The 25,239-nt window shown below is 45.3% G+C and overlaps 4 protein-coding genes across 5 annotated transcripts; 1 reads left to right on the top strand and 3 right to left on the bottom strand.

Moving 5' to 3' along the window:
• Positions 1 to 35: 35 nt before the first annotated feature.
• josd1 (Josephin domain containing 1) lies at positions 36 to 3,944 on the bottom strand. The gene is made up of 4 exons (XM_064323805.1): positions 3,273 to 3,944; positions 2,743 to 2,871; positions 2,149 to 2,343; positions 36 to 1,599 (listed from the first exon to the last, which is right to left on the bottom strand). The coding sequence occupies exons 1-4, from the start codon at positions 3,548 to 3,550 to the stop codon at positions 1,497 to 1,499; spliced, it is 705 nt and encodes a 234-aa protein (XP_064179875.1). The 5' UTR covers positions 3,551 to 3,944; the 3' UTR covers positions 36 to 1,496.
• A 1,966-nt stretch (positions 3,945 to 5,910) lies between these two features.
• On the bottom strand, positions 5,911 to 10,866 carry LOC135248832 (GTPase IMAP family member 4-like). The gene is made up of 8 exons (XM_064323801.1): positions 10,500 to 10,866; positions 9,962 to 10,039; positions 9,530 to 9,580; positions 9,100 to 9,150; positions 8,754 to 8,804; positions 8,507 to 8,557; positions 8,350 to 8,412; positions 5,911 to 8,048 (listed from the first exon to the last, which is right to left on the bottom strand). Exons 1-8 carry the CDS (start codon positions 10,570 to 10,572, stop codon positions 7,276 to 7,278), a joined length of 1,191 nt encoding a protein of 396 aa, XP_064179871.1. The 5' UTR covers positions 10,573 to 10,866; the 3' UTR covers positions 5,911 to 7,275.
• A 112-nt stretch (positions 10,867 to 10,978) lies between these two features.
• On the bottom strand, positions 10,979 to 19,406 carry xrcc6 (X-ray repair complementing defective repair in Chinese hamster cells 6). Of its 2 annotated transcripts, none has more exons than XM_064323799.1 (13): positions 19,249 to 19,406; positions 18,331 to 18,431; positions 17,385 to 17,497; positions 16,632 to 16,773; positions 16,166 to 16,417; positions 15,442 to 15,628; positions 14,823 to 15,009; positions 14,497 to 14,669; positions 13,780 to 13,937; positions 13,537 to 13,666; positions 12,705 to 12,805; positions 11,816 to 11,932; positions 10,979 to 11,369 (listed from the first exon to the last, which is right to left on the bottom strand). In XM_064323799.1, exons 2-13 carry the CDS (start codon positions 18,401 to 18,403, stop codon positions 11,170 to 11,172), a joined length of 1,833 nt encoding a protein of 610 aa, XP_064179869.1. In that variant the 5' UTR covers positions 18,404 to 18,431; positions 19,249 to 19,406; the 3' UTR covers positions 10,979 to 11,169. The 2 variants fall into 2 exon arrangements, with proteins under 2 accessions (XP_064179869.1, XP_064179870.1); XM_064323800.1 differs by lacking the exon at positions 19,249 to 19,406 and adding an exon at positions 18,938 to 18,956.
• A 1,111-nt stretch (positions 19,407 to 20,517) lies between these two features.
• On the top strand, positions 20,518 to 24,361 carry LOC135248833 (desumoylating isopeptidase 1-like). The gene is made up of 6 exons (XM_064323802.1): positions 20,518 to 20,995; positions 21,711 to 21,732; positions 21,909 to 21,978; positions 22,243 to 22,352; positions 22,650 to 22,772; positions 23,053 to 24,361. Exons 1-6 carry the CDS (start codon positions 20,905 to 20,907, stop codon positions 23,144 to 23,146), a joined length of 510 nt encoding a protein of 169 aa, XP_064179872.1. The 5' UTR covers positions 20,518 to 20,904; the 3' UTR covers positions 23,147 to 24,361.
• Positions 24,362 to 25,239: the final 878 nt, after the last annotated feature.

Raw genomic sequence — 25,239 nt, 5'->3', positions numbered from 1 at the left:
CAGTCACACAAATCCATGCCACACCTAAGAAAATATTTACATAAAGTATATCAATTTTATTATTGTGGAAAAAAATGACATTTAACTATACCCAACTCCCCTTAAAATAGAAGAGGAGGAAGTCAAAACCAAGGATGTGAAGAAGAGGCTGGAGAGAGCAGGTGAGATTGTCCTAGCAAACACATGTTGTGTCACACTCGTTTCATTTTTAACTTTACAATGCACTGAAAGTATTTTTAGCGAGGACTTTTGAGCCAGCTCTTTTGATACAGTAAATACAAGCAAATATACAATTCACTGTAGATATGTTATGGCTCTCTCACGCAATTTTTAAGGTCATGAAACAACAAAAATCCCATTTTGCTGTAACTATAACCCACCATTATAAATATCTGAAATCACTGTATTAAGCACAAATGGCCATGTTCACCTTTTAAACATTCTCTCAGACTTCCACTTAATTTTTCAAAATATTTCCTCTATATTTCAATAATTCATATTTCCAGTAGCAATCTGCTCCTGAGGCTGCCTCCTCAAAATCTTCTCACCCCAGGACACCTGAGTTCACACGGTGTCAGTATAAAAGAAATTTTGAGAAAATCTGATTTTAATGAAACCTTACATACGTACTTTCTTACCTCTATTTTCACTTCCAAGGCACCTCCAGCAAAATTATGTCAACATCCTCAGTACAAAATGTCTGATCACCACCATTTTCACTTTACTCACAATAGGCTGGGCGCTTACATCTCCCAGACCACGGCACCTATGTCAGACAAAAGTGGACTTTGACAGATTGGCATTTCTTTAAGGTACTGTGTAATAGCACATGAACTGTGCCAATCTATGCATTGCACAGTGTTTATGAATAACCACAACCTACTGGAGTGATATGTACTCACAGGCAGTAAACTGTGTTTACACTGTGCTGTTAAGGTTGGCCACGTCAAGGACAGGCAGTCAGCCATTGGCAAAGCCGAGACATCAGTGACAGGAATTTGAGGTCGGTGGCAGATTTTAATTGTTCTTATAATGGAGCAGAAAGAGAGAAAATAAGGTCCATGAGATGAAATTGAGATGTGCATGCAAACGTAAAGATGAAAAAGATGGACCGATATAACATCTGTTTAAAAACTGTCTGTAATGAGGAAGAGGACAGGCATAAGCACAGAAGTGCTGACCCCCCTCCTTTAAAAACCATGAACTGTGAGAAAAATACTCCAATGTAACATTGAAAAATATAGAAAATATATGTATATATATTTTTAAAGTGCCACGATTTGAAATACCACAGCCGATGTCCATAGATATGTGTGGGTGTCCAGTTCTTCAGTCTCGGCTGTCAGAAGGCTGCCCAGCAGTTGAGAGGATGAAACAAAACCAAGTCTGGTCTAAGTGGCTCCTTGACTGGTTGAGTCACCCCCACCTGTTCAAGATTTTACCCTCCAAACCTGTTGAATAGGACGAGGGTCTCTCTGAAAACCGAGCCGGAATATTCAAGAGGTGTCAGACCTCCACGTCCGCTGAATTTCAACCTCGGCCGGCACCACCAATAGCAGCTCACAGTTCTTTCCTCGCAGCTGGTGTCGCAAGAACTTCCTGTCACGTGACAAATAAAAGAAAGGAATGGAGAGGGACTGTAAAAATGTGATGGCAGTTGAAATTAATTGTCAATTGTATCAATTCAAAATGAACACAATTGGCGCATTCGATTACACAACTGGTTTTATGCCATCACCGCGATGCGAACACCAATCAATGAGCTCTGGTTAAGAGGAAAACAAAACTGCCCTGGGGTCTGATGTTGGAACAAGATGGGCCACTACAATACGTAGGCAATCATGACAAAGTCCATTTTCATTCTGTATCAACTGCAAAAAAGCAGTAGCAGCCAACGCTGGCACTGTGCGTAGCGCAGCAGCTAAGCTGGCAGAAACATCGGGAGAATGCTACTCGCACAAAATGGAAAGCACCCAAGATTTCTGAGGAAACTGAACAAAATGTTCTCTTTTGTTGGACCCAAAGAGGAAAACGTACAGTGAGGAAGTAAAACAAACAAACAAAAAATGGCTTGTTCTCCCAAATGCTGCTGTGGTGCAGACGAGCCACTGCATTTAAGGGCACGTTAAACTGTGCTGGGCGAAGTACCTGAGCTCCTCGGGAGGGCCGATGGCATGGGGGCAGCGCAGTTTGGAGTCCAGGTTGTAGTAGACCCCGCCCACCTCGCGCACTCCGATCCAGTGCTGGCGCTTGAGGGGGAGGCGCAGGGGCCCCCAGCACAGATTCGCGGGCACGTTGAGGATGAAGCCGGTCACGTTGGGCAAGGCAATGCTGGACACGTCCCTGAGGGAGCACAGTAAAGACGCTGACTGACCGGACACACCAGCTGTGGTTACAGATGGTTTTTGTGGTATATGAGGTGTCAGCGCAGAACAACATTTACAGAAGTAGGTATTCTAAGTCAGTGGTTACAGGCACAAACCATCAAATGGGGCACTGTCATTGTTACCCTTGAGCAAAGTGCAAACTAAAAAGCAAATAAGATCATGCCCTATATGAGGACAGATCATTTAAAAAAATGATACTGTAACCTGTGTAAGCTGCACTGAATAAGGGCACCTGATGTGCAAATAAGCAAAAAAAGAAATGACTGGGTGACATCATACGACATAACACACAAACACCACCAAGCAAAGCACGAGCGCCAACTGCGCGCTAGCTGGAACAGCACCGAGGCTCTACCTCCTCTTGTCCCACCACACGGCCTCAAATCCACGAGTCTGAAGGGCGGCCATGATGACATTGACGTCGTAGTTGCCGTTTCCCAGCATGCTCTTCTTGTGGGGCGTTACCAAAGTGTTGGGAGAGAGCCTATGCGAATGAGGCGAAGAAGAGGGTGAGATTTAGGTTTAGGTTTATTTATAAATTAAGACACTGAATGGAGGAGCCAGCAAGCACAGGAGTGGCGTCCCGTATGGACCAAACCCATAGGCGTAGATTTCGGGGGGGGGACGCAGGGGATACGTCCCCCTCAATATTTAGAACATGTGCATTTGTCCCCCCCAATAAAAACATGAAAGAAGCATTTCCACCATAAATTGATGCAGAAAAGGCACAAATTGGTGCATAAAAATTCACCAGAATGCAGGAAATGAAGTGTCTGACGCTCAAAATTTCCTGGGGGAGGACCCCTAGACCCCCGGCTTAATGTGTCCCCCTCCAATGTTCAAATGAAACCTACGCCACTGACCAACCCGCACCTCAGCCCTCACCTCTGGAAGATGTCCTGCAGCGTGTCCCGGCTGAAAGCTGCTCCATCCTGGAAGACGTTATTGAGCGCGTGCAGAGCGCAAAGCTCCCGCCGCTGCTTCTCGTGGTAGATGGGAGGGGGCGGGGGCGGAGAGAGGCGTGGATTTGATCCCGACTCCGCCCCACCGCCACCCTCGAGCCCCGCGCCCTTCTGCTTGCTTAATTTCCATGGCATGCACCCCAGCCCCTGGAGTCCCCCCCCTCCCCCCCTCCCCTTACCAGCACCCGGAGCACTCCCCATCACTCTCCCACCCTATCGCCACAGCAACCATGAAGGGGAGGAGCAAGGGGAGGGGTTTGCCAGTTTTTGAATCCCTCCTTCACCTCATTTACCCCAGGCTTATTAAAAATGGAAAGCAAAAAAAATATATATAAATTGAATGTTCTATGGCAATCAGTAGAACCTGTGACACTGAACACTGTGTAAATTTCCTAGCTGTGTACATCTAATGCCTATGACAAATATGCAGACAACTGGGGTAGTGGAGGACTACATACAACAAAAATGTGCATTGCTACTTTCCAGTTCCTCCATTTTTCACTCTCCAGTTGTCTCCTCTACTCTTCAATGCTTGGCTGTTCCCAATGCACTTTAAGGGAATAAAACAGTAGGCCTATTCCAGAATTAAACCACTTTTTACCCAACCACCTGGGTAAAAGTCAGCGCTGGTGGTTTGTGGGGACAGCAACTCTGTCTTCTCTGTGGCTCTCCCTGGGGCCAGCTCTGACAAGAGAACAAAACGCACAACACTAAGGATACATACTGTAACCGCACAAGCACACATGTCCTCACATACATACATGCACACACATGCAGAGAGAGATAGAGAGAGAGACAGAGAGAGAGAGAGAGAGACACAAACACACTCACATGTCGTCTTTCCCCCCTCTCTCTCCCTCTCTCACTCACACACACACACACACACACACAGAAACAGTACGACAATTATGTTTCTGGAATTGGTCTGTCACCAGACATCAGACATCATTTTAATGTAGCAGTTCCAATCAGTCACACCCACATTGATAAGATGTGTTTTGTTCCATTTTATCATGTCAAAACAACTACAATTACTACAGAAGCTTTTTAGGCTACTTCAGTGAGACAGCTAGCTAGACACACGTAAGAATTTTCAAAGGAGAGATTTTACTAGGGTTGATTGGAAAACACAAAACATTTCACGCAGGTTATTTCGGTAAGATTGCACAGATTTTCGCAGCACTACACTGGAGAAAAACAAGGTAGTGTAGTCACACAGAAGGGTAACCTGCTGGCTTGCTGACAAGATATTGCAACAAAATGAATTACGATTATGAATCCTATCACCGGAAAACAGCAGCCTATATCTTGGATTAGGTAGCCAATAATCGATCAGTTTGTCAAACCATAAACCACCCATCCTGCTAGCTTCCCACCACGTATTATTAACATGCTCTAGCTAGCTTTCTAGCTAGTTTGCATGATCATGGGGTATGCCTGGGTATCAAGCAAAACCAGTGGTCGCATTTAAAAGAATTAACAAATACAAAATAATTAAGCGCTCACGTTTTAAGACAATACTAGTTCTTGCCTACTTGGTTTGAATACACTAGGCACAACCTCGTTTCAAAATACTCACAGTAGGTAACATCAATTATACCAATAGCACGAACACTTGTCTTCCGGATTCCCTCTCCGCCCACTTATATGCCCGGCTAATTCACAGTAATACATTTGCTTTTACCTTTCAAAATTCCGTTTTCACCGCTACTTTCTTTTGGGTTATTTATTCCGGGCGTTCTTCTTTTGGCTTTTACCTCGGCAGCTCCGAAGGTACCTGATTTCAGCAGGCATGCGCAAAACGTCATTCTGTTTGCTGGTTTGTCGTCGTCACTAGCGTCACGCACCAATTTGTGCACAGAGTTGAGTTCGCTTAAAACAACAGTACTCGTAGTAGTTAGGCATTGCATTGAATCGTTCAGCATGTGTAGTATTGCTACAACGGTAGAGGTTTTGAAACATTAACTATGAACAACATAGCCACGCCTATATGTGTATCAGTTGTATTTTTGCTTGTTAGTAGTTTACCTGGCAAACAGCATATGATCAGGTTCAAGTGTGTTAATTTAAAAATATGTAATTCCGAACTCAAATATGTTTTTTTGTATAATGCAGTATAAAGTGGTACATGCATTAAAATGAATAAAAAATAAATAACAGCACTCAGTTGACAATTAGTTGACAACAAAATATATATTATAAGTGTCTAAAAGCCTAGAGAAACCAAGAGTGAAACCCTGACGAGTTGGACAAAAAAACACATCAGAGGGAGAGATGGGAGCAGGACAGTGAGAAAACATTGTTTAATGATTAAAACTGAGCTGGCTGCAGATGATGCATACTCTGACATAATCATACTGAACAGCTCGTTGAGTCTGTAGACAATGCCCATTGGTGGTATCTAGCATCTCATATTCCACTAATCCTTTAAGGTGTAATATTATATCATGTGATTACAATATTCTTAACGGAACAATGCTGATATAACAATCCCTACTGGCATTTCAAAGCTATGGAGTTCCAGAACACTGACTTAGAACTTTGAAAAAAGTTACTCTTCAAAGGGTTAAGTCATTACACAATATGACTCTTCATTTGCCCTCATAATCACTCCTTTCTCTGTCTCCTTGGCTCACACTATTGTGACATCATTTTTAATCCAAGAGCCTGTAGACAATGTTCTGTGGCTTTTCATTGGATAAAACTCCTTTGAGATATAAGAGGGGCAATAAGCAGCTCGGGTAAAAATGGGGTCAAAGCCACTGTTGGGAGATAATATATAACTTGCACTCCAACTGGCACCCTGAATTTGATATGCATTACATATCTTGTAATGTCTTAAGATGAAAGCAGCAGAGTTCAGATGTATTGCTTGTATTCTATTGTGACATCATAACTGAACTCAAATGTGACACGATAATAATACTCTTGTCCAGTGGGTAAGAAAGGGGGAGGGGAGACACTAAAAAGCTAAAAACCTAAAAAGGAAGCAGTTCAAACCTATGAACTGTTTCTGCATTTTTGTGCAGACAACTACTGTATTTTGGACAAGGTCTGATCTGTGTCCACCATTCAACATGGGATTATTAAACAATTCATACTGGTTCCATATGCTCTATAATACTGTGCCATTTAGCATTTTGTGCATATATTGTTTGCCCTTATATATTTGTTTTAAGATACACTGGTCTGTAATGAACTTGTGTACACTTCCTTCATGTAAGTATGCACAGGTGTGATTGAGCTCTTCTCTATACATTGTTTGGATGCAGTATAGTTAAAGCTGGAATCTGCAAATGTCAGTGTGTGGAAGCTGCTAATGACCAAAGGAATAAGTAATTCTGATTAATAACAACAATCTTGGCATGTTTCATAAACTTGAGAAAATGCGGAATGTTAACAAACCAACGGACAAATGAATACTCACAAATGAAACACTGTGGAAGAGACAGCTACCCCTTTTCAACCCTGAAAGCAAATGCCAGAGCATGCAGTGGAAAGCCACATTTTCGTCTTTGTCAAAGAATTTCAGAGCTCAGTCATCTGCAGACACTTCTGCTTATGCAAGTTAAACCTCTAGTGTTCTGGGGTTTCCAAGGTCAAGAAGATTTACCAATGAGGTAAATGTGAAGTTCGCCCCCCTGGTGGCACATACATGTTTATGTGCTGCTTGATCAAGCAGGGAGATGGAAATGTTAAAACTAAGCATGTACAAGTCTTCCAAGCATTCAGATTTAACCCCTTACTTAAATTATTGACAAAAAATACAAAAAAAAGAAAGAATTCCATAGAACTGCATACATTCAAGTTTCTCCTCTCCAGTACTATTCAAGCACCGTCACCTCCCAAAAATATGAATACTCAAGTCCCACACTCCAAGTGCCACACTCCATGTCCAAGCCCATGGCTGCTCAAAAGCACTCATTTCACGCATCCTTCTCCCTCACTTCCAGCCTGCTCTCCAGCAGGGCGGCCATGTCCTCCAGCAGCTTCTCCCTGATGCGGTCCTCCCTCCGCTGCAGCTCGTGAACGTAATGGCCGCCGAGCGCCTTCATTTCCTCCACCCTCTCCAGCAGCCTGGAGGCCAGGGCCCTCCTCTGGGGCAGGGGGCAGCCGGGCCCGTTGCCCGCCAGCTCCGCCCTCTGGCCGCACGCGGACAGGGCGGCCCGGAGGCCGGCCGGGGCCCCCCCGAGCAGCTGGGCGAGCGTGGGGGAGCCCCCGAGGGAGTCCGCGTGGGTGAGGACCGGCAGCACGTGACCCCGGGCCCCCTCCCCCACCAGGTCCAGCAGCGTCTTCAAGGCCTCTGATTCGTCCCCGCCGCCCGCGCCGCTCGACCCGGGGGCCCGCATCACCAGCAGGAAGGCGTGTGGCCCCGGGCTGGCCAGCTGCACGCTCCGCAGGGCCTCCCGCGCCCGTCCCGCGGCTCCCAGGGACGACCCCAGCAGGTCCGGGGTGTCCACAACGGTCACCTCTCTCCCTCCCAGGACGGCCCGATGGCTCACACAGTGCCCGGAGGCCCCGGAAAGCCCTGCGCAGCCCAGCAGGGTGTCCCCCAACCGGCTCCGGCCGCCCCCCCGGGGCCCGACCAGAATGACCCGCAGCCTGGCATCAGAGGGGCCGGGCGCGAGAGGGGCAGGACTGCTCAGAGTGCCAGGATTTGTGGACTGTCCAACTTTTGGGGACTTGCCTTTGGAGTTTTCTGTACACAGAACATACATATAAATAATAAATCATCCCCGCAACAATAGTATGTGTAATAATGATATTCGGGGAAAGCCAGCTGGGGTTGTATACAGCTGTGACTGTATAAGCAAAATTTTGCAGGTTCAGTTCCTGAATGGGGCACAGCCATTGGGTCATTTTGCAGGATTCATAATTTATAATGTTAAGGCCAACGGCTAATATGATTTTTATACACAGACCTAAATGTGTAATATGTAAAGGGCTTTTAGACAGTGTTAAGATTGGGGGTTGGGGTAACTGTAGAAAAGGAGACTCACCTCTCAGGCGCTGGATGAGGTCTCTCAGAGCCAGCAGGTACTTCTTTATGTTAGTGAGAGAGCCTAGCGAGGTACAGCGAGAGGGTGATAATCAAACATCAGAAAGCCTTACAAAAAAAAAGGAAAGGGGATAAAAAGAGATGGAATGAACACCAACCTGCAACAGCTTTGATTACCGCTGGCACCCAGCTGAGTTTGGTAGGCAGTGCTGTGACACAGACAGGATTAGGAATAAAATTTCCCGTTTTCCCTCGAAGAAGAATTAATTGGTAAATAAACAAACGGGTGTCTGTCACCGATGTAAGCAAAATTACAGAGAGTACTGGTGGTTATTATTTATTCATAATGTACAGTAAAGATACAGTGGCACGCACTGAAGCTGTTATGCTGAAGTTATTGCTCACCTAATATGAACTTCCAAAGAGGAGACAGCCACTTCACTAAAGTCTGTAACCCTGAAAAAAACACAGCACTATTAAATACACACAGCACTCCATTATGCCCTGACCACCCCCACAATTAAAATACATATACACTGTTAATAATGGCAAAAATGTGAAGTAGTGCGCTCTAACAATCCCCTGGCACACAATCATACGTTCTAGTGAGCATCAACATATTTCAGAAATAGATTTGATTACCATGGCAACACAATTTCAAGCAATGTCACACAATTTTTTTTTTTGATTGAATATGCAGCCTTTATGGCCATATTGTCACGTCACCTCTCCCATCTCAAACTGCACTCACCTCGAACGGTACTCAGCAAACGGGAGAGCCAGCCCCACAACGAGGACAAACCTGGGGTTGGGGTGCATGTAAAAGAACACTTTAGAGACCCACTGCCAACACTTTATTTGTTGCATTTGAAGCCTCCTTAGAATGATTTTTTTGAAACATGTCTAAACATGTTAAACAAAATAATTATCATTTAAAAATAAAATGACATTTTTTGTGGATATTCGCAAATTCACTTCAGAACAGCAGTTCGCTGAAACTGATTAGCTAAAATGTGAATGCTACATTAATCATGCATCCCCCCTGTTGTGGACACAATAGGAACGGTTACTTTTAGGATTAAAAATGGTTATTATTATCGCAAGGGGGTGTTTAAAACATTAATGTTGTGTTGACGTAAAAAGGCGACTGCTCTGATTATGTTGCGCAGTTAAAAACCTACCGGTGAGAGAGCAGAACAGACGTATTGGCCACCTTATTAAAAATGGAAGAGCTGAAAAGGGGAAAACAATAAATTCAATTCAGAATCGAGGTAGGCAGCCAGAGCCTGAGCTCCAAAGGTTAAACTGACAGGCAAATGGATTGAATAACATTTACGCAAAATACAGCGACTCTACTGGCAAAATGTGAGATTGGACCACCACGCTGATTGGCTGTCCATAAGCTTGCAGAAAAGCTATGTTTTTTTTTTCTTTTTAAGCAAGGTGGTCTATAGACATTGTAAACTGTCTATAGTAACCTTATCGATAAAAGGCAAAAAGAAAAAAGAAGATATGGAAAACAAGACATGCTTGAAACGATGCAGAACGCAGAAAGAAAATTATGTATCGAGCATGAAAACAGACAAACAGGCCAGAGAGTGTGGCCTACTAACCTTGTGAGAATCTGTAGAACAGGAACCCCACCACTGTAAGCGCCCCCGTCAGCACACTTTTGGAGCTTATCCAAAGATCTGAGACGCACGCAAACGCAAATCAAGGATTCATTTGATTATACGTTTGAAGCACTTTCTTTAAAAGTCAGTGCGTCTCCTACAGCTGCCATGATGCAGCAGTAGCATAACTCACTAGATGTATGGATAGCTTAGCTGTATACTTCGTTGTTGTGATAAGTGTAATGTGTTAATAATTTCAGTATCATACTGTATAGGCTATTTTAGAAACTCAGAACTAAAGCTTTTCACCTTAATTCACAAAATAGTATCATAAACAAAAATAAAGTAAGAGGGAGGGAGGGGGGCGATAAAGGAACACACAAATAGCAGCCCGTAGGCCTCCTGTTTACAAACAGCAACGGTGTAACACCCTTGACACATTTCTCACTCCCACCGAATCCCTCCAAACCCCGCCATTTTTAAAAAATGGCTGCATTGTAAAAGCGCAGTAAACCGTGTGAGACACAAGGGTCCTCACCCTCCAGCTCGGCGTTTTCCCCGCAGGCAGACAAGGACGTGCAGGCACTCTGTGGTTTACAGTCGCACTCCATGGCTGCTCGCTCGCTGCCGCCGGGGCTCCGCCTCCAGAGGTGCGTGCGGACAGTACCTGTCCGTACCTGCCCCAGGTTCGGGCTTCTCCCTCCCCCCCCCAAACCTAACACGACCTATTTCCTAATTTCCTCCAGTTTACAGAAATACTAGAGCTTTTAAGGCCAGACTGAAAAAGATTGCTATTTCGTGTTGTATTCTTGAAACAAAACAAAAAAAAGGTATCCAATTACACGTGGAATGAGGAAGGAAAACACCTTAAGGCGTGTCAGAAGATCTGGCAGGACAAGAAAGGCTGGAAAAAATGATGCAATGTAGCCATTTGTGTAAATTAACTGTATAGCACTTCAGTTTATACTCAGACATACATGATTACACTGTCCTCAATAACCACTCATGACAAATGAATGCTTTTTTAAATGTATATGTATTTATGTATCAAAAGTCACATCCATATAACCCATTACAATGCAAGCATAGTATGTTCTAACAGGGAAAACTCTACAACAGTTGTGTGGCTTCTACCCTAAAAGACAGGTACAAATCAACTGCCCTCTCTTCCCTAAACACAGACACCTACTCTTCCCCCTTCCTCCCGCTCAGTGAGAAAACTGCTTAGTCAGGGCGTCGATCAGCTCCTGTTTCTTGGCGCCCGTGGTGGGCACGCCGAACTGCTTGCAGGCGTCCTTCAGCACCGGCACCGTCAGCTTTCCCAGCGTCCCGTTCTGCACATGGGCCCGAAGCTCCGCCTCCGGCAGCTCCACCTTCGGCTTCTTCTCCGCTGCGCCTCCGCTCTCAGCTGAATGTCATGAAATCAGGTGCACAGGTATTACTGTGGTTCTATAGCATCAGGTGCACAGGTATTACTGTGGTTCTATAGCATCAGGTGCACAGGTATTACTGTGGTTCTATAGCATCAGGTGCACAGGTATTACTGTGGTTCTATAGCATCAGGTGCACAGGTATTACTGTGGTTCTATAGCATCAGGTGCACAGGTATTACTGTGGTTCTATAGCATCAGGTGCACAGGTATTATTGTGGTTCTATAGCATCAGGTGCACAGGTATTACTGTGCTTCTATAGCATCAGGTGCGCAGGTGCTACACTGGTTCTGTTATATAAAGCAGCCGTGGTTGCTAAGGCAACCTCTGCCACCTGCAACCGCAGACCCCACTGCAGTCCCTCTCCCCTTCTCTACAGGAGCAGAATCTACGCTCCCCTGCACCGCTGCCATCTGCTCTCACCAGGCTTGCGTTTGGTGGCTGTCTTTCCCTCCGGGTTGTAGTCAGCAGGATAGACCAGATCCTTGAACTGCTGCGCCAGGGGGCCCAGACGCTTCTCCATCTCCTCAATTTTTGGCTCTGTGACAGGGAGAGACAGAGAGAGGGAGAGAGAAAAACAAAGAGAGATATATAGAGAGAGAGAGAGAGAGAGAGAGAGAGAGAGAGGAAAACAGGGAAAGAGTGAGAGGGGGAGAGAGAAGTCAAATCGGACACGTCTTGCTTTTACTGGCTATGGGTAGAGCATACTAGGTGATTGGTTGCAGGACATATCATGTATGTTCTTGTAAATTTTACACCAACATTCGACTACAGGAGTTATTGCTGGCTTGTAATGGTGTAAATGCTGAAATGCTTTCAACAGACAATGCCAGAGAATGTTTTGTAGAACAGTTGGCTGTGGCTTACTGACCTACGACAGATTAGGAGGCTGCCTCAGGGAATGCTTAAAAAAGTCAAAGTCAAAAGCGAAATGTGGACGCACTCAGTCAAGTGCAGTAGCATGAAATGTAACATAAACCCAAGTAGAAAGCATTTTTTTGGGGGGGGAAAAACACATTTTATATCAAAAGATATTTTAATTCAATAAAATAAAACATATTGCTTCATTTAAGAGAAGTACGACTAGCACACTGAGCCCACGGTTTCCAGATAAGCAAAAAATAAAAAGGGAAAATCAGGCTTATTTTGAGGATCTGGAGGGGTGACATCATCCTCTGAAAGACATCACATGCTATCTCTCATGCCTCTGAACTCAACACAAACACAAACAGCCAAGTGTGAGAGAGAGGCTGTGAGCACAGCTCTGGTGCTGTGCCTGTGTGTGAGAGAGCGAGACACTGGTGAAACTCACTGGTAAGATCCTCTATGGGCTCAGGCTCCAGCAGGTCCAGGGCCAGGGCTTCCAGGTTCCGGAAGTGCTGCTGCAGGGCTGGGTTCTCAAACGCATCACTCCTGAAACACACACACGCACACGCGTAGAAATGCACATACACGCGCAGACACGCACACGCACACACACACATGCACAGGCATGCACACACACACGCATACACAGGCACACACACACACAAACACACATACACACGCATGCACACACAGACAGACACCCACACACACACACATGCACAGCTGAGTCCACAGAGTTTCAAAATGCAAACTTTGTCTGGGATGTGTCACTGGTTTAATACTGTGCGTCTATGCAGGGTCTCAGCAGATACAGTGTATACTTGTACACACAAAACACAAACCTAAGCTTAAACAGCATCCTGCCCAGAACACAATACAGTCCAACACAAATGCACAACAGGCGTTGTTCACATACTGGTGCTATTGTGTGCATTGTAACTGACAGCACTTCTACTGAGAGCTGGGCATATGAAACATCCACGGACAATTTGAACAGACCGGTACTGAGCCACTTGAAGCTGTACGTGGATGGACTAAAGAAAAAAAAGACATCTGTGTGGACTGGAATATGACGTCATATTGGAAACACATTTTGAACTGGAATGTGAATGATCGCTGTTAAGATTTTTTGGCCAAGATTTTGTTATGGCTATCAGTCTGTTCCAATTTCTGCAACTATTTGCATTGTGTGCTAAACTTCAAAAAAAGAAAAAAAGAAAATAAAACTGACTAGGACTGCCTCAGGTTTTTGGTTTCCACGGCAATGTGTAGGGCACCTGTATTTGAAGCGAAGCTTATGAACGATCTCCTTCATCTTGTCCACCTGAGCGCGAGAGGCAATGGGGAACTGCGGGGCGTCCAGGGTACGAATGTCATCCGCGAAAGGCAGGAAGATCACGTGGAACCCTGAGACCAAAGGTGCGCAAACCGTGCGCAAGGTGCGTTAATGTGCTGTAGTTTATACACGGTCGTGTGCTTGTTCTTGGGGCCTGGGGCTGTGATGACCCTGCGTTGACTACCTGGCGGTGTTATCTGGATTTGGTTCAAGTCCAACTCCTCTTTCTGGGGCACCAGGGCCACAAAGCGGGGGGGCGTGTTGCGGCGGGGGGTGTACTTGCAGACCGCGAAGACGCCCCTCTCGCTGCACCTGCGCAGCAAAGCCGAGATCACACAGGAGCTACCTGAGAGAGTCAGGGAGAAGGAGAGTTAGCGCCATGCTAACTCTCACACAGGAGCTACCTGAGAGAGTCAGGGAGAAGGAGAGTTAGCGCCATGCCAACTCTCACACAGGAGCTACCTGAGAGAGTCAGGGAGAAGGAGAGTTAGCGCCATGCTAACTCTCACACAGGAGCTACCTGAGAGAGTCAGGGAGAAGGAGAGTTAGCGCCATGCTAACTCTCACACAGGAGCTACCTGAGAGAGTCAGGGAGAAGGAGAGTTAGCGCCATGCTAACTCTCACACAGGAGATACCTGAGAGAGTCAGGGAGAAGGAGAGTTAGCGCCATGCTAACTCTCACGCGGCAGCTAGCTGAGAGAGTCAGGGAGAGGCAGAGAGGGACAGTTAGCGCCATGCTAACTCTCACACAGGAGCTACTTGAAAGAGTCAGGGGAGGGTGAGCGCCATGCTAAACCTCACACAGGAGCTACTTGAGAAAACCAGGGGGAGGGAGGGAGAGAAAGTTAGCGCTGTGCTAACTCCTCTGAGAACGCTGGGCTTGGGAGTTCGAGGCGGGACGCGCCTGCAATCTGCTCCTCCTCAGGGTAGATGAAGAGGGCGGGCCGGATGTGGTGGTGCAGCTTGAGCCGCTCCATGGGCTTGAAGCCGAACAGGACCAAACTCGGGTCGTCAAACTTCTTCAGCTCGTCCACCTCCTCCTTCTCCAGCACAATCTGCCTGCTCCCGTACACCTGCATGCGGACGGAGGCACACAACCCGCTGAGCTCAGGACAGGTGGAAGGAACGATACAGGCTTATCCCCAGTGAGCACAGGGAAAAACACACAGGACGATTCCGTACTGCGTGTGAGACAGGAGCACGTGGGTAAAAGGCAGGTTCTGAACCTGTGATCTCTTGGTGTCGCTGGGCAGCAGCAGGCTGCCTGTGTTGTTGTGGTAGAGCCGGGTCTTGGTGCGGACCGGCTCGTTGCTGTCTCTGTACAGCCGGACCGACGGGGGCTTCGTGGCCGACCTGGCCAGCACGTACACGCCCACGGCCACCTTCACACCGTCCCCCAGCCACAGGTTCAGCCTGAGAGAGAGACAGAGAGAGAGGTGGGGGGGGGGGGGAGAGAGAGGACGGGAGAGAGAGAGAGACTAATGATTACTACTGACGGGGAACTTCAGGTTTTATTCTAAGGCTCAGTCCAGTACAGACACCCTTCTTGATTAGAGATATCCCTTCAGTCTAGTACAGACACCCTTCTTGATTAGTTATCCCTTCAGTCTAGTACAAACACCCTTCTTGATTAGAGTTATCCCTTCAGTCTAGTACAGACACCCTTCTTGATTAGTTATCCCTTCCAGTAAATCAGCACTACACTGATAAAAGATCTCCTTCAGTGACCGAATGCTGTTCTGACAAAGACATTCAGAGTCTACCAGAAGCACGTGTACTGGCTGGCAGAACCTCCTGCCATTTACACACAGACTGAGTATCTGAGTGGAGGCTGTATCACTCCACCTGCTCTGCGCTCTCTTCTTCAGCTCTTTGGCCCTGACTCTCTTCTGCAGGTCCTCCAGTTTCCCACAAGGCTCCACCTGCAGCCCCAACTCGTCGTCATCCTCAGGGGGGCTCATGATGTCACAGAAAAAGAGGGAGACATCAAACCCCCCTGCCTTCTTCAGGTGGATAAGGTCTATGACCACACCTGAGAGACAGAATTTGGCCCAAATCAGCTGCAAATACTGAAGTAACAATAATAACTGCCCTCTTCCACCACATCTCACAATTCCATTATATTATTATTTTTGCTTACAATGCGACATATTTCCATACGTTCACACATACGTTCTGTGTAAAATCTGAAAATTTGTCACCTCAGAAACTCCATGCCCCCACCTTCAAGAAATACAACCTATGCAATGTAATTCACAACACTCCCTCATCCTTTGATTGGCTAACTGTGTGCCAAGGTCTCCATGCCTGCAGAATACAGAGCACTATCCCATCTTTCACCCCAACAACTACCTGCATGAGACCTGGAGCAGCAGGCAGGTCCACAGTTTCTATTTCCCCATGCAACTCAATGGTGCTTCTTTTACTAATGCATGGAAACAGTAGTGTACTGTAAGTGCATGCTCATGCTCTTATCAGATGGGCACCCACAGAGCCATAGGCTAAGCTAAAGGCTGCAGCAGCACAGGCCCATGACCCTACGGCGCTGCCCGCCGCCGGGCAAACCCACCCGTCTCCTTCAGGTCTGCGGCCTTGGTGCGCGCCAGCTTGTCGAGGTCGCCGTCGCCCCCGTGTGGGGAGTCCCGGCAGGTGAAGATCATGAGGCGCTTGTGGGAGAGCCGCAGCTTGATGTCGCTGTACAGGTTGGAGCAGCACCACAGGGCCTGTCCCAGAGACGTCTCCCCGCTGCCCAGCGTTTCTGCCGCCACCTTCGCCCCTTTGTCCCCCCGGAGGCTGTCCACCTCCTGCACCCGCTTTGCCCCTGAGAGAGGAGAGGGTGTGTGGGTGGGGGGGCAGAGGGGTAATAATACTGTTAAATATATGTTAGATACAAGAGATGCAAGCATGGTGTTAAAAATAAAATATGCATGCATGGTATTAAATACAAGAGATGCATGCGTCATATTTAAAATAAGAGATGCATGCAGAGATACATGCAGGGCGCATAATATAAGAGATGCATGCAGAGTGCTTACCAGGGGAGTCAAGGTCATGGAAGACATAGACGTGCTTGAAGGAGTCCTTGGGGTTCTTGCTGTGCTCTGTCCCGTAGAAGACCAGCGCCACCAGGTCTCTGTCACTGCTGATGATCTTACTGGTGTACACACTGCGTACACACTGAAGGACAGGGAAAAACCAGGAAGGCCAGGTCTTAACACAAGCTCTGCTTTATAATGGGGCCCACAAAGAAGCACAAATTAGCATTTCTAATAACAGTACAAATACGTGAAAAACATTTAGCAGACAGGCTACCTCATCCGGAGAGACTTGGAATAGATAGATAGATAAACCTTTATTGATCCCTGGAGGGAAATTCAGGTATCTTAGCAGCAACAGCAGTGAGGATGAAACACAGGAGAGGTACAGGGAAGAGTAAGAGTCAACCAAATCAAGATAAATAAGTAAGAACAAAAATAAATAAAAAATAAAATAAAGATAAAATAAAAATAAAATAAAATACTGAGCGAGCTGCTGGCCCAATAAATACAAATAAATGTACAGTGGATGTATAGTGAATGGCCCAATGAATATAAATAAATGTACAGTGAATGTCTGTGTGCAAGTGCGTCCATGCGGGACTGCACAAGAGACTCCAGAGATAATCATATACGATTAACACAACGACATGGGCAATAATAAATGGTTTAGTGCTGAAAGGGGAACGTGCACTGAGAGGAAGGGAAAAGACGAGGGAGACAGGCACACTGCGAGAGAGTTCTGAAGCCCACCTCCATGGTCATGTCAAAATTAGTGGGCTCGCCGTCCTCGCCCTCAATGAACATCTCTTTGGAGGCATCTATCAGGAAGACCAGGCTGTCACGCCCACTGTACTTGTAGTCCACTGAAATGACACCAAAACACAGAACTGCACAATACGGCCCTGTAATATTTCGCTGATTTTCTGCATGTAGGATGACTATACGTTGTCCAAAAGAAAGTATAAGTGGGGTGCAGATTGAGCATCTATTGCAGAGGGAGACTTTTGGATTAATACTTAGTGACAATTTTTCCTGCACTTAATGAAGAAACGGACTACAGTCACTCTCTCTGAAAGAAATTTCAACTATGTCTTTGAATTTGGTAAGTCAAAGAGGTTATCTTGTTGATCAGAGTTGTACTTGTCCTGCACTGCTTTTTGTCATGATCTTTTTAAATCTGATTTATTTTTCCATCCAAATCCTGCTGAGATCAGTTTTGTTTCTCACTTCTCTGATGATGTGGTTTTCTGATGACGTGGAGCATGCAAATTCTGTTGACCTATTATTGACCGCATCCCACACTGAATTGACTAATGGATTTTTTCACTTGTCCAGGTGTTTCTGCTGAGGTCAGGAGGCGCCATGTAGAGGTGGAAAGTCCAGGGGTCAGAAAGTAATAATCCTGGCACATGTTCCTTCCACCCATGAACTCAGCCAGCTGATTTCACAAATCACTTCTACCACCTGACTGAAGAATTGTGCTGATTAGCAAATCCAGGTCAAAGACCGGAACAAAATACCATGGGAGGACTTTTACTTTCTGAAACTGTATTCTCCACCTCTGCCGACATGTATATCGAAGATGGGGCCAAATGCTATGCCCTGAATAGTGATGTTTTGCTGTCACACGTGGGCAACTTTTCTGTCTTCTGTAAGAAGAATGCCTTGGAACTCCTTCTTGTGAGTTACTATTTACCCTTGGCATCTTCTCCATCCTCCTCTACTTCCTCCTCATCCTCATTCCGATAGAAGGCGTTCCATGCTGCCATTATCGACGGCTACCCTGGCCAGTCAGACCTGCAAAGAAATCAAGCCAAATACCAACATATTAGTTCCTATATTTTACAAGTAGCCTATTATAATGCATTTCCAGACGCAATCCAGTACGCATTCCACTGTTGTAATGTTCCGTTTTTTGTAAACTGTAAACTTTTTTCATTGCCTACACATTTTCATGTTATCACTCTGACTGTTCTCTTTAACTCTCAATTTGTACATTTTTTATCGACCAACTTGCTTCGCAGGTCAACATAACTACAGCTAAATATATTGTTCGTGATCGTCAATAGGCTGGGAGCTCATAACGGTAAATGGCTTATCTAACATTACACATTTGGACAGCTAGTTAACGTGAACCTACTGATAACGCCAACACATTATCCGTATTGCTGTAATTCAGTCATTGTAAAGAATGCAGTGTCATGTTTCTGTGCGTGCATGTAAGTACATGGCAAGCAGCTAGGAGTATTAATTCTTGAAACTACATACATAACTACACAATCACGTTAAGATCAGCTTGATACCTCCGTTTTTTGAAAATCCGTTTTAATAATATGAGCGCGACACGGAAGGCCAGAATAGTTTAAAGAAGACATTGCAATAATTGTATGCGGGTGCATGAACACATTCGACGGTATAACTGACAAGTCAAATTATCCAATGACATAATGAAACATCTGTAAGTGGACCAATTGGCAAACAAAAGCCTTGAGTGGCTAGCTACAATCCTGTGCCTAAAAGTTAGCCAGCGAACTATCCGTCAATTCTACCGTTCACATTCTCACAAAGTATATGTGGAACCATTATGGAATAGAAAGAACATGCTTTAACATACCTCTGAAAAGTAGAGTTTGATAATAAGTGCTTTTATGCTGACTTATCTCGCTCATAGAGCAAACCTGCACTCAAATTCCGAATCCCTTAGCTGTAGAACTAGCACGGGAAAGTGCCGTAAGCGTAGCGCTCCTCCCGCGCGCACTCGATCATGCTTCCCTATGATTGGCTCTTTGAGGGTATATGTGGACGGATTGGCTGCTTAAATGTCGCCCCCTAGTTGAAGAAGGGTCTTGCTGCAGGATTATGTGACGCTAAAACTCAGATTAGAATCTCTTTGCTCATATCATAGAAATTCCCAAAATCCATTTGCTTTCCCCCCTTACACACACGTTCCCTAATTGCTGGATGCCTTGGTCCACACCCTACTTACCTGCATTATACAGCTAAATATAAGCAATCTCTTAATGATCATTGGTCATATAGATACAGTACGACACATCTGATGACCAGGGCTGCCAAATTTTCTCGGACAAACTGTCACTGATTTCAATAATTGTGGTGTTGATAGAGGACGCTAGCATTTCCTTGGTTGAAAAAAGCCAGTTTCTTTCCTCACCTAAAACTGTTCTCCCCTAAATCGAGCATCATTGAGACCACTCGAGAGTTTGGCTTTTATTGTGTAAAATCCATAGGAAAAATCACGGGTTTGTTTCTTTGACAGATCACATGACACTGCTTTGGGAGTTTGAAATCACCTTGGCAACCGTGCTGAAAATGTCCCCACATGGTTATAACCCTAACTCACAAAGCAAAAGAAAATACTGACATGCTCAACACACCAAAATTTAACTCACTTAACTTATCCTACCCATCTTGCTTTAAAGATGGCTACACCCCGCGTGTATCTATTTTACATTGACTATACAGCATAACATAAGTCAAAATGTTTAGCTAACCTTGATTTTCTTAATAAACAGTGATAGCGTAATAGAGTGTACTAGCAGATGATGCTTTGGCCAGTCAGCTGCAGTTGTAAAATTAGAGTTATATATTCTAGTCTAGAAGTTTTTATACAACAACATTAGACTAAGCAGTCTGCCGTCATATATTTTTTAAGAGTAATTGATTTTTTTAAAACCACGCAATGACAGAGGCTAGAGACGTTTGACAAATGTAAAAAAATAAAATAAAAACATAGCAAGCGAAACTGATATTTTTTCGGTGTATGATAACTTGGGGAAATTGCGTTTTTGCCACTGCTCTGTGGTTTCAGCTAGCTAATGTCTTCATAACTTAAAAAAAAGGTTTTTTTAAAATTTATTTATTTATTTTCACTTCCTGGCTTGTACAGTGCGCTAGACCTAGTTAGACTAGCTGGCTCAAGCTACACCGATGACACAGCAGTAGTTAGCTAGCTAGGAAGCTGTTGGGGTAGGTAGCTAGCTAGCTGGCTTGCCAGTTGTAACACAGTACCTTGATTAGTCGACAGTACGTTAGCAATACTGTTGAATTTAGCGATTTTTTTTTCATTCATACTTCGCTGAAATAACATCTGACATCGTTAGCTAGCAACTGTAGCCGAATGCTAGTTATCCAGTTCATTTTAGGGTTGCGAAGATATTGAACGTTAACAACGAACTAATCTATAATACTTTTAAATCAAAGCAGAAGTAGAAAGCTAGCCGACTAGCTACAGCTATCCATCTCTACGGCCATGGACCAACACAACACAACGAATACTGTCAAACTGTACGTTTACGACATGTCAAGAGGAATGGCTCGTCAACTCAGTCCCATCATGTTAGGTAAGTGCGGCATCCCTTGCTAATTGGCATAACCAGCTAGTTAACAAAGTAGATGCATGACGGTTTGAAAGTTGGGAAAGAACGGGGATGCAGCGACGGCAGTAGGCCCCATGGATGAAAGATACCACAATAAATGGGTTTGTTATATAATGTAGCTCACTAGCTATGTGTGATGTCATTTGCTCGTGGAAGACCTATGCATTGTAATACATTTTAAATAAAATTGTTTACAATGTGAGGCTTGCTTACTGTGTTAGCACACTCAGTGAAAATTGAAGACGGGTTGTCATCACATCAAAGTATATCGACAGACAGATGCCCCGTTAATTCTAGGGCACGAATAAGCTGGCTGCCTAAAATCTTAATATTGTAAACGTGTTATTTACAGTGTAATTAATTCGTAGGCGTACACCGAGCATTCGCATTACATAACAACACTGCTAATGTTAGCCGACAAGCTACATTATGCAGTTTCACTCTGGCTCTGGCTGTTTAGACTAGCAGCCTACTGCGAGTTGGCAAGCGACATTCAGTAGACCACCCCAGCCTACTGTGGATTCATTTTTCTTCGAAAGAGGAAACCGCAACGTTACAAGGTTTAGCCAACTACGATCTGATATTCCAAATGTGTGGAATAATAGACTATTCTTTTTTTATTTATTTTTATTATTTATTTATTTATTTATTTATTTATTTATTTATTTATTTTTTACAGGGAAACAACTGGATGGAATATGGTAGGTCAACAGATGTAGCTATTTTTTCCTCATACCGAAAACTTTTTCCTTGCACATTAGCAACATTAGTACTGCTGATATGGCATGGAGGTTGGAAATTTAATATTCTGTGTATTTCAGAAATACATAGTGGGTTTATTAATGCCATGGCTTAAATTATGTTCTGCCTCTTGAAGGCACACCTCCATTGTCATCTTTGGAGACGAGTTCTTCTATGGGGGAGAAGGAATAACCAGCTGCCCGCCGGTAAGAGCCTGCTGTCCAAAACTCGCAAAGCCGAAGTCTCTTGGATTAGTGAAACAACTAACCCGTAACAACACCTGTAACAAACTTTATTGTCCCGTTCACCTTTGTGCTTATAACATGCTTAATGACTGGTTGGGTTCTTTTTGTTCAGCAGTGATATTTGCAGCTTCTACCTGGCCGTAGTTTGCCCTTCTACTTAGTTTGTATGAATAAAATTAGGAAAGCAGACAAAAACTAAGTGTACTGTGAATATATGCACTCTAGGGTGGGACGATGCTGGGTGAGCCGAACAGCATTGTGGATTTGGGAAGTACGGAGGTGACGGAGGACATTTTCATGGAGTACCTTTCCTCTCTTGGGGAGGCCACGTACAGGTGAGCGTCAGTGTGTGTCATGGCTCTGGGGTGTCAGTGTGTGGCGTATTTGTGTGTAGTGTGCTGTCTCCACATGTGATAATCTGTAGCTACGATTGGCCAAATAGGTGCACTTCCTGGGGAGCAGTCAAGCTGACTTCCTGTTCGAGGTATCCAGTTAGACTTGCAGCATTAAAAAGGAAGTTGTGGATATTATATTCCCGTGGATCTGTCCCTATACTCGGTGCAGGAAAGAGGGAAAAGAGGCCTCCTCCCTTCATTCCTTCTTTCTTTTTTTTTTGCTGTCTCCCTCTTAAGAGGGGACAATTACCGACTGTTTGAGCACAACTGCAACACCTTCAGTAACGAGGTGGCCCAGTTCCTGACAGGAAGCAAAGTCCCCGCCTACATCACGGACCTGCCAGCGGAGGTGCTCTCCACGTGAGTCCCCTCCCCTCTCCTCTGTATCGCTCGCGACGAAGCACGTCCACGCTCAGTCAACCTGCCAGATATTACCAAGCACAGAAGCCCGTGCAGTGGGGCTGTTCCACAGCACGACATTGAAAGCTTATCGAGTAGATATTAGCCCAGTAACGTGAATGCTGAATCGTTATGTCATGGTGTTGAGTCCACAGCGGGTCAGAGTGCACATTGGTTTTTTTGGCACCCACTTTCACTGTCCTAAGCCTCTGTCACTCTTCCGTGTTCCCTGTGCTCCCAGGCCCTTTGGTCAAGCACTGCGCCCTCTGCTGGACTCCATCAGCATCGCTCCTCCTGGGGGCAACGTCATCAACGGGCACTACGGGCAGAGGTAGACGGGCGAGCCCGCCCAGACGCACAGGGTAACATATTCAGCATGGGCGTGGTCTGCAGCCCCGCCCCCTCTGAGAGCCGCTTTCAGCTGCCGTCCTCCTGGGCCTCAGTCCAGCATGTCTCTTTATGTAATGAATGTAAACTGTCCTCAGCCGAGAGCTCAAGACCCACACAATGGAGCTCCAGTAAGTGGGGGGGTGTAGGGGCTGAGCTGCAGATCAAAATGTATTTTTTGGGGATGGGGGCTGGGGGTAGGGAATAGAATTGTTTCTTATTTATATACATATTACATTATCTGCTTTCTCTTTCTTCCATGTTTCCTTTAAACATTGTAGAGAATACAGGAACGTTAGAGCCTGTGAGATTGTACTGGACAGATACGGATGTTACAGACTCACTGTAAGTTCGCAGGTGGAGCAGCAGTTTCACTGGACCAAAATAGAAATACGTAGCTTTGTCGACTACTTTCCCTGTTAATTGTGTTCTTTAATCACATGCACCACCTGCACTCTTACATTTAATTCTCAAATCACGTTGCCAAGCCTTTTTATTCTTTGTTTATCGAATGTGAAGTTAATTACTACTTTGGAAGTACATGTATTATTTATTTGTTATTGAACAATAATAACGTAACTGAAGTTAAGGTCATTGATTCTATTTGCTACCCCTGTGACTGTTATCTTCTGTTTTGTTATTTGACATGATAGGAATTCTGTCTCTTTTTTAATGAACTATGCTTGTGCTTAGTTAAAAGAAAAAAAAAATTTCATACTGCCCTCTGTGGTCTGTAGTGTTTATGTGATTATCTTTGCACTTTGTGATTATCTTCGACCCCAAAGCTGATTCTTAGTAATGTAAGGTGTCTATCGCGGCAAGTTGCCCCCTCTTTTTGTAAAGCATGAATTCATTATCATGACATTTTTAATGAAGGAGCCTTCCAATGGAGACCATGCTGGTGTCTTTTATAGGAGAGATATCTGGATTATAGCTGGTATTTTCTCACTAATCCTCCTCTTTTATAGACATGGGGAGAATACCTTTGGCCACATGGTGGTGCAAGAGTGCTATATATTGTTGCCGTGGCAAAAAACCCATTAAATCGCCAGGCATATCGTAGATGTGGAATATAACCACAGCTGGTTGTCTTAAAATACCAAACACTCACCCACTCTGCTATATTTAATTAACAGAAATAAAGACTGTCCACTCTGTTTTAATTATGACTTTTTTTCTGCATTCAGACTGGTGGAGCTGAACCTGTGTTTGGGTGGGGGTGGGGGGGGGGCATGTGGCTGGAGAGTCCAGTACCCTACGGATTCTCACCACTACGGTCCGTTATTTAAAAAAAAGGCATTTAAGAATGAATGCCACAGGATTTGTGGTTAATAACTTCGAAGCAAACTTACTGTCAGGACAGGGTGTGCAGGCTATTGGGGAGTGGAGCGCTGGGGGTGTGTGGTGAGTGTGCTGGTGTGTGGGTCAGCCCATGGAGAGAACACAGTGCAGGTCATCACATGTCCCACGCATGGCAGTTGTGTCTTTGTGTACTCTGAGGTCGGGGGGGGGGGGGGGGGTCACAGGTGCTCCTTGGGCTGTGTGCGTTTTAAAAGCCTCTGGGCCCCGTCGTCCAGTGAGCAGTGTGTCTCCAAGCCGCAGCTGAGTGTGAATCCAGCGCTCACTCCTGCACATGACGCACACAAGCACAATTCCCTCCAAAAATAGCCAACATTCATTAAGACGTTGAGGGTTCAGAGATGGCGCGGGGGGTGGGGGGTTGGGGGGCAGGTTGGATGGGAAGAATCTCCGTGCAATATCCTGGGCATAGGCCAAGTGGCTTATATTTTGCGATGAATTGCTTTCATTTTCCGTGGGACAGTGTTTTCAGTAACGCAAACTTGTTTCTTGGAGACAATAATTAGACCTAGCCCTCAAAATAGGGTTACACAGAGCTCTGCCAAAAACAGCAGCCATTGATGCAGTGGGCGTTCAACGGACTGGTGAGTGAAAATCCATGTGCTCTGCTGAGCTAATTGCAATGTCTTTTCCTCCCGTGACTGACCTAACAGCGCTTGGTTTTGCTTTACTGGGGTAAGTC

The sequence above is a fragment of the Anguilla rostrata genome, chromosome 2, assembly GCF_018555375.3.
Source record: "Anguilla rostrata isolate EN2019 chromosome 2, ASM1855537v3, whole genome shotgun sequence".
In the NCBI taxonomy this organism is placed as follows: Eukaryota; Metazoa; Chordata; class Actinopteri; order Anguilliformes; family Anguillidae; genus Anguilla; species Anguilla rostrata.
The sequence above is the reverse complement of the archived record's forward strand: the minus strand, read 5'-3'. Positions and strand labels throughout refer to the sequence as shown.

Excerpts from the sequence above, each read along its gene's own strand:
- josd1 (XM_064323805.1), bottom strand. The coding sequence starts at position 3,550 with ATGGGGAGTGCTCCGGGTGCTGGTAAGGGGAGGGGGGGAGGGGGGGGA. Across the intron at positions 2,872-3,272 it reads CTGCAGGACATCTTCCAGAG|GCTCTCTCCCAACACTTTGG; the intron begins GTGAGGGCTGAG and ends TCATTCGCATAG. Across the intron at positions 1,600-2,148 it reads GGCCCTCCCGAGGAGCTCAG|GAAGTTCTTGCGACACCAGC; the intron begins GTACTTCGCCCA and ends GTCACGTGACAG.
- LOC135248832 (XM_064323801.1), bottom strand. The coding sequence starts at position 10,572 with ATGGAGTGCGACTGTAAACCACAGAGTGCCTGCACGTCCTTGTCTGCC. Across the intron at positions 9,581-9,961 it reads GTTCTACAGATTCTCACAAG|CTCTTCCATTTTTAATAAGG; the intron begins GTTAGTAGGCCA and ends TCCCCTTTTCAG. Across the intron at positions 8,805-9,099 it reads TTTGCTGAGTACCGTTCGAG|GGTTACAGACTTTAGTGAAG; the intron begins GTGAGTGCAGTT and ends TGTTTTTTTCAG.
- xrcc6 (XM_064323799.1), bottom strand. The coding sequence starts at position 18,403 with ATGGCAGCATGGAACGCCTTCTATCGGAATGAGGATGAGGAGGAAGTA. Across the intron at positions 15,010-15,441 it reads AAGAAGAGAGCGCAGAGCAG|GCTGAACCTGTGGCTGGGGG; the intron begins GTGGAGTGATAC and ends TCTCTCTCTCAG. Across the intron at positions 11,933-12,704 it reads GCCCATAGAGGATCTTACCA|AGCCAAAAATTGAGGAGATG; the intron begins GTGAGTTTCACC and ends TCCCTGTCACAG.
- LOC135248833 (XM_064323802.1), top strand. The coding sequence starts at position 20,905 with ATGGACCAACACAACACAACGAATACTGTCAAACTGTACGTTTACGAC. Across the intron at positions 21,733-21,908 it reads AAACAACTGGATGGAATATG|GCACACCTCCATTGTCATCT; the intron begins GTAGGTCAACAG and ends TGCCTCTTGAAG. Across the intron at positions 22,773-23,052 it reads CCAGCGGAGGTGCTCTCCAC|GCCCTTTGGTCAAGCACTGC; the intron begins GTGAGTCCCCTC and ends CTGTGCTCCCAG.